At 30.1% G+C, this 15,269-nt stretch overlaps 1 protein-coding gene and 1 pseudogene across 1 annotated transcript; both read left to right on the top strand.

The window, feature by feature from the left end:
• The first annotated feature begins 6,398 nt into the window (after positions 1 to 6,398).
• LOC114753501 (gibberellin 20 oxidase 2-like) lies at positions 6,399 to 7,687 on the top strand (annotated as a pseudogene).
• Positions 7,688 to 14,254: 6,567 nt separating this feature from the next.
• Positions 14,255 to 15,269, top strand: LOC114753500 (uncharacterized). The gene is made up of 2 exons (XM_028942180.1): positions 14,255 to 14,600; positions 14,719 to 15,269. The coding sequence occupies exons 1-2, from the start codon at positions 14,255 to 14,257 to the stop codon at positions 15,267 to 15,269; spliced, it is 897 nt and encodes a 298-aa protein (XP_028798013.1).

Genomic DNA, 15,269 nt, shown 5'->3' with positions numbered 1-15,269 from the left:
GAAATCTGCATTTCTCCACCAACAATCCATCACCTTCATTTGGTTCTTTGTTTCCTCTTTCTTTTCGATTCTTTGCTTTTCTATAGTTCGTTTCTCCGAATCAAAAATGCATGGTGAGAGAGAAGAGGGAGCTGTCATCAATCATCATGTTACCCCACAAAATAGATCTCTAGCTCACTTTTGTTACCCCATAAAACCTCTGGTTCAGAACCTTTTTCTCCCCTTTCCATCCTCTTTTCTCTTTTTCTTTTTTTAACCATTGGATTAATATATTTTAACGGTTTAGTAAATTTTTGTAAACTATTTATAAAAAATTTTTAAAAACATTTAGTGCATTTGCAAACCACTAGAATTAAATTTAATATAGTTTGTAATTTATTATTTTATTTATTTTTATAATTTAATATTTTAATAATAACTTTTAAAAAAATTAAATCTGATTGTTAAAATATTATTCCAATGGTTAAAAAAGGAAGAGGAGGGAAGAGGATGAGAAGGGAAGATGAGAGAGGTTCCAAACACATAAAATCTCATATATTAATCCTATGTTTAAGCTGTCAATTATAAATACTACTCTTCGGTCCTAAATGTAAGACCCTTATACTAGTGTGTATAAGGGTCTTATATTTAGGAGCGGAGGAGTATTTAATTGATATGCGCCATTCATATATTCATCCTATTTTTTAGCCTCACCCTGTCTTTTAGATTAATTTAATTGATATGGCGGATTGAGCCTAATTTTGTTTGCGTTTGTTTTTAAGAATAACCCGAGTAGACATAAACTATACAGAAATCTAATAGAAAAATTCATCAACCTGAAAAATAATCTAAAAATTACGATAAGAATGGCCTTAATATCTAAAAATTCAAAATCCAATTTTTTTTTTGGCCTGAAAAATTCAAAATCCAATTAAAAATTATTTTTATTTAAGCAGGATGTGAGATGAGAACGGCCTTTAATATCTAAAAACTAATTACTGCCAGATTCTGATTTAGAAAATGTTATCTTGAATTAGATCTTAATAAAAAAATTAAATATGATATATAAATTATGGGACCTAATTAAATAAAACCTGTTGAAATCTCAAATATCAAAATGAATTAAAATTGAATAAATAAAATTAATCAATATTTAACTAGAAGATATTTAATGAAAATCATTTGAGAGTAAGAATCCGCGGCAATAATGCCAAATAACCATGATTAGATCATTAGAGTTTGAGAATCTTGAATCAGATTTTAATTAAAAATAAATAAAACATGGTAGTGTAGTATGGAATTATAATCACGTTCTAAATAAAAATCGATTGAAATCCATAAAAGATCAAAATGAATTAAATTGAATAAATAAGGGGAATCACTTTAAAATAAATCAACATCAATATTTAATTAAAAGTCATTTAATGAGAATCAAATTTAGAGGTGAGAATCGGCAGTGATAACCCCAATAACCATGACTTTTAAACATTTAGATTTAGATACATATTTTATAGTTTATCTCTTTTAAGGAAAAAAAAACTTTTAAGTTCAATTTCTTACGTTTGCACTTTTATTTTTATTATTTACCCCGGTAACATTTTATCTTAGAGTATAATAAATTTCCTCATATTTTGTTCTAATTAGTAATTACGTGAATCTCGCCTTTATTTTGAAATTATACATTTAAGTTCAAACACTTAATTCTATTAAGAAATTTTTTTAAAATATTTTAAAAGATCAACCCTCAAATAACGCCGATATCACTACTCGCCGTCAACCCTCAGATTCCTTCTCAATTTATGGGGGAGATCATGAAAGTAATGGAAGACCACATACCTTTTGTTCCCTGCGACATCATACTTAACATTCTCAAAAGACTTCCGGTGAAATCCTTAATCCGATTTCAATGTGTGTGCAAAGATTGGAAAAATCTCATCAAAACTCCGTTTTTCATCCAAGACCACCTCCATCACTCCAGTCATCAAAACCCTTTGCTTCTACTCAAATGGCTCGGAGATTTGCGCATCGTGGATCGTCACAACATGCAAGTCACTCAGATTCAAATATCACCTTTGGTCGATTCCTGTTTTGATCTTGTATCGTGGGTTCCAGCAATGGCTTGCTCTGTGTTCAAGTGGTTGATAATTTGGTAAAAACAGTTCTTCCATGGAAGACAAAGGAAAATGGTATAGTTCCCCCTACCCTTTTATTATGGAATCCAGCTACTAGACACTTCAGAAAGTTGCCCTTAAATATTAAGGATTTTAATAGTTCTTACCGTCAAGGATTTGGGTTCAGTCCCATCGACAATGATTACAAAATAGTGAGAATTTATGTTTGTGGACCTTGTTTTGCAGCTAATCCAGCGCAAATTTATTCATTAAAAGCTGGGTCATGGAAGGAAGTAGAATTTGAGAACTTAGAGGGCATAAAAATTAGTAAATGGGAAAATGTCGCTGTTAATGGTGTTATGTATTTTCTCTGGTAGAGACCCGTCGACTCCGTCTAATGATGATAATCTGGTAGTTTCAATTGACCTAACAAAGGAAGTGTGTACCTTGATACCATTGCCTGATCTAAAATATAAAGAAGTAGTAAAAGGCTTATAGTATATGAGGACAAACTTGCTGTGGTTGCTGTCATTCTTCATGGATCTTATTGTTCATTTGTGGGTGATGGAGGAGGACATATGTGCATATAGGGAAGATGGATTTGGACTAAAAAATACTAGCAGCTCATGTCCACGCATGTTACATCCAATGACTATTGGAGGAATGAGATTGTCTTCTGTACTATGGGGGATGATGTTTACACACTCAATCTGACAACTAATGAGTTTAAGACATTTGTTGTTAAATGTGGCTCTATCATATATGATAGTTGTACTCACGTGGAAAGCCTTGTGTCCGTTGGCAACATCAGTAATAAAGAATCTTAATCCTAAAAATTTTTTTTTGTGTTTAAATAAATCCATTATGTATCTATGTTTGTTGAGTCCTTTTGGTGATAAATCATGCAGAATGATGAATGTAGGTGCAAAAACTACCAGATGTTACTAACTAGCTCTCTATCTGTGTCGACCTAACTATGAACTATGATATTAGGTTAATGTTTAATTAGATTTCTTCTTATAGGTTGCTGGTGTATGGTTTTTCTTAGGATTTGTTGTTTATAGTATATACCACTGGTTTCACTATATGGGATCACGTACACCTAAGAAAAGTAAGGGAAGCAATTTCTTGTTTTTGATTTCATTTCTAATTCTTTTTTTTTTAATTGAATTTCATTTCTAATTCTAGTCAGTTTTGTAGAATTAATTTTCCACCGTCAAAAGCTAGGGTGTGTTTTCTTTGCGTGGTGCTTAATTACGAGGTTCACAATGTATATATGGGGTCTCTATTATGTGTTGCTTCCAATCGTGCCCCACGAGAAGCCCTAGTTTATACAACTTATTTTCTTAAAACGCCCTTATTTTTAAAAATGAAAAATACAGTAATGATTAGACAAATCCAAATTAAATTGTGTCCCTTTTAAAGATTTTATGCTTGTATTTTTAAATGCTTGTATGTTTCGTTTATTCTACTGCTAGTGATGAACTCTGAAATGCAGTATTTTTATACAAGTTTGTATTGATCATCATCATCAGATCAGCTTTAAACGGTTAAGATTCTATATCTTACAAAATGTTAATATATATATATATAATGTTTCCCCAAAGTATAAATATCTGAACTATTGAGATCAAATTTTAATAATTTCAATTTATTTATATAAATTTTGGCTAATTTGATTCAATTTTAATAAGAAAAAAATAATTTTTGGGTTATTTGACTTTTTAACTACTCAGTCCCTTAATTAACGCGAGGCTTGATTCATGAGGATCTAACAGAAAATTTAAAAGCTGTTGATCTTAACTTTTTAATTTTTTAAATCAAGTTTATCAAAAATTTTCCTCCCGTTCTCTCCTCTCATTTTCTTTCATTCCAAACGGGCCCTTAATTGCAAACCTGCGCTTCTCATCCGTCATCCACCGTTGTCGGTTACTTCCTCGAGCGTCTGCGCCTTCTTGACCGTTTTGTTTTTCTTCTTCATTTGTTTCCGCAGTACCTTCTTTCATAAACCGCATTTAACAATGTTTTAAAACTTTCTATTCAATCCATACGGAGCAGGCCACACCAGAAATTTTTAACCTTATCCGCGAGTCTTTTACCACATAAGATTATTAGGCGATGATTCATTCAAGCTTGAGTTATGTTTTAAAAAAAATTGAAGAATTAAGTTTTAACCTAATTAAAAGTGGTATCGAATCCTAACAATTGTTAATATTTTATTGACCAGAAGCTTTTAATAATATTTTTCAATGTATATCAGTTTTATACTAATATAAGGATATAACTATTTGCATTAAAAAATCTTAGTTCTCTCAAGTTGAAATAGGGTGAAAAAAATTGTAAAAAGAAAAATAAAAAAATCTTGAAATCTTATAATAATTTAATATAACCACTTTTAATATGTAAATACTCATCATGCGATACAATGCAGTTACCAGTCCACACAACTAAAAGACTTCTTTCCATCATATGACTTGTTCATAAAAAATTAATACAAAATAAATATAAATTAAATAAAAATAAGACATGTAATTCAGATAATTAAATCCCAATTTTCTTTCCCTGCTTCTACCCCAATCTTGTTTTTTACCTTGTATTAATATTCAAAATTGTTAATTTATACAAATATGTAATGTATGAGCTCTATCCTCTAACAAAGAGAAGTTGTTAATGGCAGAGAAAAGAAGATTGACTTATAAATAGCCAACATTGCAACAGAAGCACACAATAGGATATACTCAATAAAGCTCACGAAAAACAAGTTAAAACTTAAAAAGCAAGATACCATTGCTACTTTAGAATAATTAGGTCCCCTAAAATGAAAAACTTACAGACATATGACAATAATAAATTAAATTGCAAAGAGGAGGGAGATAACTTTTTTTTATAAAGAAATGTAATATATTAATACTATTTCATAAATTATAATATATATAATTCGGGCAAGGCCAAACGGGCAGGGTAGCATGTCCTACCCGATGCTCTGCCCGTGAAATGCCCAGTCCAAATATGCCCATTCTTTTTTGAGCTTTTTTTCTTTGCTGGGCTGGGTGATTTTTCTTTGGGTTTGGGTGGATTTATTGGACATTTGGGCCTCATGCAAACCCATACTCTCAACTTGTTTTAATTTTAATAAATAACATATTGTTGAGACTCACTATTAGAAAATTTGCACTTGAAATTATAATATTGAAATTTATTCCAATGAATTTATCTTTGAAATTGTACCATCAGCTTATAAAATTTACTTTTTTATAATGTTCAATTAAAAAAAATTTTACCGTGAAATTTATTTTATTAACATTTTTATTTGATATCAAATTCATTAATTGTTACGCCAAAACAAAATTAAACAACTGTTATCTATACATCAAAATAATGCGTCTCTCCACTTAGCGCAATTTATATTAATTTTTTGCAAGTTCTTTTAAATTCTTTTTATTTTATTAAATAAAAACTTGTGCTACTTTTAAAACGGGACTCTGTCAAATCTTAACATTGGGGTTAATTTGTGAAATTTGAAAGTTTAACTCGGGCGATGAAGAGAATACAACAACAATCATCACAGGAATGTAGATAATAATCATACTAATACTAATTTAATAAAATATTATTAAGATGTTAATATTTATTTCTGTTGACACTATCCAACAGCAAGCGATAACAACGATCTGATGGTTTAACGGCAAGCCAGCTCCAGTAATTTATCAAATTGGTAGAACTTAATGGCAATGTCTTTATTTGAACACCAATATATGTATTAAACCTTTATTCACTGGATGAACCATTTGAATATGTACATACATCTCATGTTCTCATTCTGAATTCATAAATAAGTATGCATGAATTACTTTGATTCATTTACATCATTTCTTTATTCTAAATATAGGGTACATTTAATTCCTTGGTTAGTCAACTTCATGACGAGGTTCATTCACCACCGATCATTGCGTGCATCGCCAGCTGAAACCATCCATTTCATATTAATTACATATTCATGAACATTTTTTAATAAAACAAACAAATGTAAAGGCATATACTCTTAGTAATCAATTCATATACATGAAAGTAATCAATTCATACGCATGAACACCTTTTTATTCAATGAATGAACCATTCAATATTATTACATGTACATGAATCTTTGATCCGACCAAGGGACCCTTACAATTAACTTGGAAAGATGTAAATTACATTGCATCCCATAAATGTGCCCAACTAGTCACACATGCATCTATATAAGAAGCTTCTTGGCTATCAGTTTCATATGTGCTTGTCATCGATCATAAGTATAAGCATAAGGACAAGATGGCTTCAAGTGTGGTGTTGAGTGAACAAAAGCACGAGGAGAGGAAAGAAGGAGAACTTGTGTTTCCATGTGAGCTTGGAAATGAGGTTGAGTTGCCCAAAAACTGTGTATGGTCTAAGGAGTACTTGGTACAAGCCCAAGGTCAGTTAGAAGCACCAATTGTAGACTTGGGAGGAGTCCTCCGTGGGGAACAAGAAGCCATCAATCGAGCTGTTGAACAAATCAGGGAGGCTTGCTTAGTGCACGGCTTCTTTGTAGTGATCAATCATGGAGTTGATGATGATTTGATCAAGAAGGCTTATGAGCGTACAGATGCTTACTTTAAGCAACCGATTGATGCAAAACTAAAGGCCTATAAACCTAAGGGTTCCTTATCAGGCTATTCTGGTGCTCATTCTGAACGTTTTTCTTCTAACCTAACTTGGAAGGAGACCCTCACTTTCCTGCTACCTCATGATAATCCACAACCTGCTGTTAGAGACTACTTTGTCTCCACTTTAGGCCAAGACTTTTATGAAACTGGGTACGTAATGTTTTCCTAATAAACATGTGTATAGAAAAACATTGATTTATTCATATTTTGGTTTATTTCTCAGGGATGTCTTCCAAAAGTACTGTGAAGCAATGAAGGAGTTAGGAATGAAGATGATGGATTTGCTATCAATAAGCTTAGGGTTAGATCAGATGTAGCTGAGGGACTTTTTCTCAGATGGATGCTCCTTGATGAGATGCAACTACTACCCTTTTTGCCAAGCTCCTGCTGAAGTCCTAGGCACAGGACCACATCGTGACCCAACCTCACTCACTATACTTCACCAAGATCATGTTGGAGGACTCGAAGTTTTCTCAGGCGACAAATGGTTTACTATTGAACCTCTTCCTAATTCCTTTGTCATCAACATTGGTGATACCTTCATGGTACGTATATGTGTCCTATTCCATAAACCTATTCTCTATACACTTTTAGCATTCAATTTAATTGAATTGTATTTTCAATGTGGTTTTGTCGTAGGCATTAACAAATGGGAGGTACAAAAGCAGTCGACACAGGGCTGTAGTGAACAACCAGTGTGATAGGAGGTCCTTGGCATTCTTTATGAACCCTAAAGGAGATAAGGTGGTTCAACCTCCTTCACATATTTTGAGCTTAGATGGGACAAGGAATTATCCTAACTTCACTTGGTCTGAATTAGCCCATTTTACACAGTGGCACTACAGAGCTGACGAATTTACCTTTCCAAACTTTCTCAAGTTTCGTTCCGCCAAGCCTCAATCTGTTTCTACTTAAGCCCACCGCTTTATTACTTGTTATCTATTATAATAAAGAATAAAATGTTGTGATGGTACTATGATGTTATGCTCTCTGCAGCTTTTATGGCTTCTCTTTCGCTAGCTTGTTTGCTTCTTATCTATGATAAAGAATAAAATGATGTCGTGTTGCAATTTTATTATGCTCCATGCTTCACTATTTTCTCTATTGCTCCGGTCCTTTGTTTCTAATCTACGATAAAAACGACCTGTGATAAAATAATATAAGGGATCAAATTTACAAATCTTACTTGTAGTTGTTAGTTCATCTCAACTATAACTAGTAGTTTTTTTCACAAAAAAGAAAAAGCAAGTTTGGGAGTGATAATCATTCAATATTTTAAAATTGAAAAGAATATAATTAAACTCTTGATAAAATGTACCGAATGTTGTGATTTACGGGTTTTTCTTCTTTTATCATTGGAAATAAATTATTATAGGCATCTTCAATGACATTTTTTATTTAAATTAAAACACTCAATGGCTGCGTTGGATCTTGTTAATTGTTGATTATATTATTATTAATATGCATCAAATATTCTAAAAGAAAGAAACAAATTCTAAAACAAAAATATATTTTAAATTTTTAATTTGCATGACTGCAACAATTTGTAAACTAAAATAAATTGTTACTCGTATTTGGAAGGATCCTATTTAAATCCAACTGAAATACTAAAATTCAAAATTAGGCCTATATTTTGAATAAATTCCTAATCATGCCAAAGACTTAATTAGGGATTTATGAATGTTGTTAAAAGTCTATAATACCCCTCTATGGTTATAATATTAGTTGTTACCTCTATATTTTTCTTCCTCAATAATTCTTTTTCTAAATTTTTTTGCTGGATTTTCCTGAAATTTGAAAATAGTAAATCTTTAGTAGATGATAGAAAATTACAACACAGTTCTTAATTCACATTAATAGTTACTCCAGCACCCTCATCAATATAATAGTGTAGGTCATTGCTAGATTTAAATTTTGGATGGGTTTAATTTGTGCTCGGTTTTAATATTGATTCATCCTCCATATATACACAATTTTTTTAGTTAAACACATACATTTTTTTTTAACAGAACACACGTATATTCTAAGAATGAAAAACTTATTAAAATAACGAACTTTTTACAGTTTTTTTAGAGTGCTAGAGTAGGTATTCATGTGGATTGAGGAAAATGTCATAATTTATTATTTTCATATTTTAAAAAAAAATTTGTAAGGAAAAAATATATAGAGGGACATTTTGGTCTTTTAATAATATTCATAAATTTCTAATTAGTGCTAATTAGAAATTTGTTCAGAATGAAGGCTTGACTTTAAATTTTAATATTTTAACCGGATTTAAACGGATTCTCCCTTGTTATTTATAATTGTATAGCTAAGGTAACAAATTTTAAAATAATACGTTATATATACCTGTAGACAATTTTTTTGTTTATTTCTATCTTTTGATCACTTTTAAATTTCCGTGCAAGGCACAAAGAATAAAAAATATATTTATTTATGCTTTCATTGCTGTAATAATTTATTGGTAATTACTAAAAAAATTTTTGTAAAATAATAAATTGTCATTTTTTTAAATTGAATTCATTAAAAAAATTTTCATTTTGTCATCTTCATTTATCTTAGATTAAACAGAGGATCAGAGGGTTAATATATCCACAAAGTGCACAAAATATCAAAATAGAGGTGAGAACATGAATCAGCTATCAATATCTTAAATTCAGCAGCACTAATTATCCTAAACTAACTAATTTTTAGTGCATCCAATATCCTGAAATATATTTTTGTGGCACCCAGTATTGTAAAATTATAATTAATTAATTTTCAGCGCATGCAGATGGACTACAAATTTTTAGTGGGTATTGGGTTACTGTGCACTAAAAATTAATTCATTTAGAATATTAGGTGCTACTGAAAAAATACTAACTGAAAACAATTTTCTAGATGCACTGAATATTCATTGATTTGTAATGCCAAGTGTTACTAAAAAATATTTTAAGGTACTACATACAAATATATTTGAATAAAAAAAATAAAATTAATAAAATTAAAATTAAAATTAAAAAAGAAAGAAAGAAAGTTAGCACCTCATCCCTAGACACTGCTATTTGGGGATGAACATTCTCTGCTCATCTATTGTGTTAAAAATTAATTAATTAATTAATTTAAGATACTAGGTGCTACAAAAATATTTTAGGATGATAGATAAACTAGAAATTAATTAATTTAGGATACTAAGTACTGCTAATAAAATATTTTTGAATACTGAATGCACTAAAAATAATGAATTTAAAACACTAATTACTCCTGAAAATATACTTTATAGTGCTGAATACACTAAAAATTAATTAATTTAAAATAATAGGCATTTTTAAAAAAATATATTTTAGAGTACTAAATCCAACTTAACCCAAATAAATAAAAATAAAAATTAATTAAAAATTATAAATAAAAAAACAAACAAACAAACAAACAAGGGATGGGTTCCATCCAAACGGTGCCATATGGGGATGAACATGCCATACTCATAGATGCAATGAGGATGGCTGCAGACTCAGCAAGAAAGTGTTTTCTCTTTCTCTTTTCAATGAGTTTACAGCCCTGCTCTATTCATTCTATGGAGTAATTCCTCTGTATTTTCTTATTTTCTTTCTCTTCTTGTCGGAAAACAAACCGATTGTTTACACTGCTACTTCAGTATGTTTTTTGTTTTAAATAGTTTAATTATTTGGTATTTTTCAATCTATATACTTCATATCTTCTTTTAATATATATTTATATACCACGTAGAGTAAAAATGCCCTGACCTTATTTTTCAGGTGTAATTATAAAATTACACTAAGAAAAAAAGTTCAAAATAAAATTGCACTATTAAAAAGATTGAGAGTAAAATTACACATTTATCTTTCAACTTATGGAAAGTGAAATAAAGTAATAAATCACATATGGTGAAAATTTAATCTCTGTATAAAAAATGTATTAGTAGTTTTTAATTGCCTGTAAATTTTATTATGACTTGAAAAAAAATATTTTTTAAGAATCACTATGTATGATTTTCTTTAGCCTAAAGCATATATTTAGTACTTTAATTTTACAGAGAGCCACAATCCTCTATTTATCAATTCAATCATTAATGTCTCTGAGCATTGATATTTTTAGAGTAGACATAATGAAAAGACAGCAAAAAAAATTTTAACAGAACAATTGTGTGCCTCTCACGGAAATTTCTTGCAATAAAGCAAGTGACGAGAAAACCAACCATTTGAATTCAATTTATATTATTGGCTATGTAAACACTAAAATCACTTAGAGGCAAAAGACATAACTTGCAGCACCATTTGACATAACAATATAGAAGTGAAAAAGCTTTCTAACACAAGTACATAACAACACACACAAAAAAAAAAGCTTGTATAACAACTTGACGTAACTACCATTTTCTCTGTATTCATTAGCAACTCTAACACGTCTGTTCTACTTTTTAAGTCACAGGCTCTAAAAAAAAATATTAACACAGTTAATAACATTCTATATTAAATTTTTTTATTTGGATATTTGAAGTCTTAAATTTTCATTTTATTAAATAATGTAATTATAATTAGATTTTTCAATTTTAATTTTAAGTAATATCAATGTCTCATATAATTGACAATGAGAAATTTTGATTTTATAATTAGATAGTTTGATTTATAATTAATTAAAATTGTATATTTTGATATATCATTGAAGTTTTAATTATGTTATAATATCATTTATTAAATCAATTTTTTAAATTATATAAAGTGAATTTTATAAAGAATAAAATAACTAAAATCTAATAAGAAGTAAAGTTTAAAAACTCAGAGAATATTGTATCCTATTATGATATTGTCATTATCGGCATTTATTAAGACTTTAATTATGTTCTGATACCATTTATTAAGCTCTGATACTGGTTTTTATAATTTAAAAGAAATTAAATTTTAAAAATAAAGTTATTAAGTTATATTGGTGTTGGATCATTTTCACCTCATCTCTTCTATTTTCTTGAAATGTAATCCTTTCATCTTTTTCAGTTTTTTTTAATAAATATATCATTTTTTCTGTTTTTTTTCTTAATATAAATAATATATTAATGAAGTAGTCTTTGTTCATTAAGTGGAAGTGTTCTCATTATTCATAAAGTTTTCTTCTTAAAAAGAAATATAATTTGGAAATTTGTCAGAAAATATCATATTTGATTTTGATGGTGTCATTATCACTATAAGTAAAATGGTAGTTTGGATAGTGCATAAAAAAATAAGAAGAGCTTCAAAGATCATGTAGTTTTGTTTAGCATATCAACAAAATAGTCTAGATCGATACAATTGTCTCCTTTAGACTCTACTAAATTAGTTTTTTTTAAGCCTACTAAGTATATTAAAGAACTTACCTACCCGTGACTTTGTTGAGAAATGAGATTGTGTGCAGTAAATTTCACATATTTAAAAGAAATTTTTATATTGAAAGTGGAAGAGTATCAAAGATGATTTTTATAAATATAAAATCTTATTACTAGTACGATATGATGATTTGTACCAGCAGATTTGAAAATGCTGATTATATCCTTAACCACATAAAAATGTCAATAGCCATCGAAAACAGGAGACATTAAAAAATAGTACTCAACTTTTAATGTTCCAGAATAACATTAAATATAAACAAATGTACATGATTATTTTGAATATGTATTAAAATGGATAGGAATGGATATAAATGGTTGGGTTATGACCCCATTCAATTTTTCTCTATGGTCTGTTTAATATGAGGAAAATAGAAAGAAGAAAATGGGAGAGAAAATTTTAATGAACTTGATTTAAAAAATTAGAAAAGTGAGATTAAAATTTTTTAACTAAATTTACTTACTATTTTATCTTACATCTTCTCTTTATTAAGATTTTATAACCCCACTTTGCTAATTTTTTAAATTGTACTCATCAAAAATTTTTCTTTCTTTTCCTCCTTCCCTTTCAATTCTGCGGTATGATGTATAGGGTAAAACTTTCATATTATATTGGTCCCAATTTAAAAGTGATCTCATGGTGTTGGCGTTAATCAAAGATTTTAAGTTCTTATCTAGGATATGAACAAAAGTTCATAGGCACTGGTAGGACATGCATGGCAGTTGTTTGGGTCATTTGGTTGGTCCATATTGTCCCCTTTTGTCCTACTTTATTTTTAGTCTTTTATACTATTTGATTTGATTTATAGAATATTATATGATCTTTTTATCTTGCTCAAATATAGTTGACGTTATACATTAAAAAAAGGTCAGAAACAAAGTATGTGTGTGCGCATTTATAAATGTAGCAAAAGTACTTTAATAAATTCAATGAATACTACCTCTGGTTCTAAATATAAATGCTTTTTAGTGGTTCTAAATATAATATCCCAATTTATTTTTCTTTTAAATTTATAATGTGTTCTCAAAAATATCCCTATTTATTATAAGGTATTTCCATCCAAGTGTAGCTAAAATATACATAATTAGATAAAGTAGTTTAAGAAAATCAACACATATTTGTTACAAATAATTAACTTAACTAATTTTCTTAATCTTTTCAAATTAGTTATCTAACTCTTATATTAAGTAGCAGTGCTAATATGTGTGTATATATAGTATTTTATGTTTATTAGGACGCTAATGCAATTTTCCCATTTATTTATAACAAAGATACATTTTAACCTCACCCAATTCCTTGCAATTTACAGGAACTTTGGTTTAGTTTCAAACTAAACTTCTCCCGTGGGTTGCACGTGGGGTATGAAATATAAAAATATTATATGGTAGAATTATTTTAACATGGTAGTACTTGCAGTATGAATTTCATCTACGTAATATCTGAATATGCATTTCGTGCCAAACAATTAGCACACTTCAAAACTTTCCTAATAGCATGCGAGCAATCTCAATATCCCAATCTTCATAATCAAATGTCTTGTCTCCTCAATAATCTATCCATACGGACGGTTCTCTCTACTATCTCTAAACCCGATCCATCTATCAATCGGCTAATACAAGATTTCAAAGATATAGTAACTAGGTGACTATCGAACAAAACAAGAAAATCAGCAGGTGAATAAAATACCTTGAATGCAAGACCCGACCCGCTTGCATCTCAATGGGGTATCACAAGATTTCAAGTATAAAGTTGATGATTGATTGATGATGATTGTTGGTCACTTTAATAAATTCAATAAATGTTATAATTATTTATTTAAAATTTATTTTTGAAATTTAACAAGTTTAATAACTCGAGAATAACAGAAAATTAAAAAATTTTGTGATAAATATTTCCTAAGTTAAACTAAAGCCTGAATTCTCATTTGGAATTAATTATTAAAATGGTTGTTTTTTTATTTTGAATTAGTATTCACTTTAGGTTCCGTCAAACCAAAACATGTTCACTTTTGGTTTTGGTTGGCGGGCCCAAAAGCAAAGTTTTAGGCTTGGTTCAGAACGGAAAATTTACTCTACAGGCGTCAGTGATCACAGTGCTTTTCTTTTGTGGAATCCGCCCGAGCCAGATGGGAATGGATAATGACGCGCCTTATCTTCCCCCAGAAATACAGGCCAAAAAAAAATCTTCCCCCAGAAATCATCAGAGGCATCCTCAAACGACTTCCGGCAAAGATTGGAAAAATCTTGTAAAAAACCCATATTTCATCGCGGAACACCTTCAACAATCCAGTCATCAAAACCCTTCTCTTCTTCTTTTCCAATGGAATAGAAGTGATAATCCTTCGTGCTGGCCGTTGCGTTTGCTGGATTGCGGTTTGCATGTCTGTGAAATTGATAAAGTACCTTTCATCAATTCCTTGGCGAGTACAAGGATAGTCGATTCCTGTAATGGCCTGCTTTGTGTTGAAACCAGTCAGTATAAAAAATCTCCTCCTTCGCTTTCTTTGGGAATCCTGCGACTACAACCTTCAGAGATTTGCCTATATCCATAACTGCAGATTTTTTTTTAACTTTGATGATTGGGTGACAGGATTTGGTTTCAACCCAATAGTTAATGATTACAAGATAGTAAGAACTTATGTTGCTGATTGTTGTGTTAATCGAGTGGAAGTGTTTTCTATAAGTAGAGAGTTATGGAAGGCAATAGATGTTGGAAACTTAAAGGGAGTGCTACTTGATTCTGAAACTGTCACAGCTAATGGATCCATACTCTGGATTGGGTTAGATCTACGTCTATATGAGGCGGGTGAAGACAATATTGAGGTTAAGGAGGGTGAATATGATGTTAGGGTGATAGTTTCATTTGACATAGCAAAGGAAGTGTTTACTTTGATACCAAAGCCCCATTTAGACTATGGTACACCTATGAAGCTTACTGCTTATGAGAACAAACTTGCCATGCTTTGTGACATTGGGAAAGGCGATGACGGAACATCTAATCTGATTGATTTGTGGGTGTTAGATGAGGGTAAATATTCTTCTGGGGAGACATGGAGCTGGACTGCAAGATATGCAGGCAGCCCCTTTCTATGCCGGAGAAGCCATTCTTTTCTTAGCATGATATATTCAATGACTGTCTAG

The sequence above is a fragment of the Neltuma alba genome, unplaced genomic scaffold (genome assembly GCF_004799145.2).
Source record: "Neltuma alba isolate B1F8T4 unplaced genomic scaffold, ASM479914v2 tig00007962_pilon, whole genome shotgun sequence".
NCBI classification, from domain to species: Eukaryota; Viridiplantae; Streptophyta; class Magnoliopsida; order Fabales; family Fabaceae; genus Neltuma; species Neltuma alba.
The sequence above is the reverse complement of the archived record's forward strand: the minus strand, read 5'-3'. Positions and strand labels throughout refer to the sequence as shown.

Bases quoted from the DNA above. Each gene is read 5' to 3' on its own strand.
- LOC114753500 (XM_028942180.1), top strand. From the start codon at position 14,255: ATGGGAATGGATAATGACGCGCCTTATCTTCCCCCAGAAATACAGGCC. The intron at 14,601-14,718 runs GTCAGTATAAAA...ATTGGGTGACAG, and splicing joins CCTGCTTTGTGTTGAAACCA to GATTTGGTTTCAACCCAATA.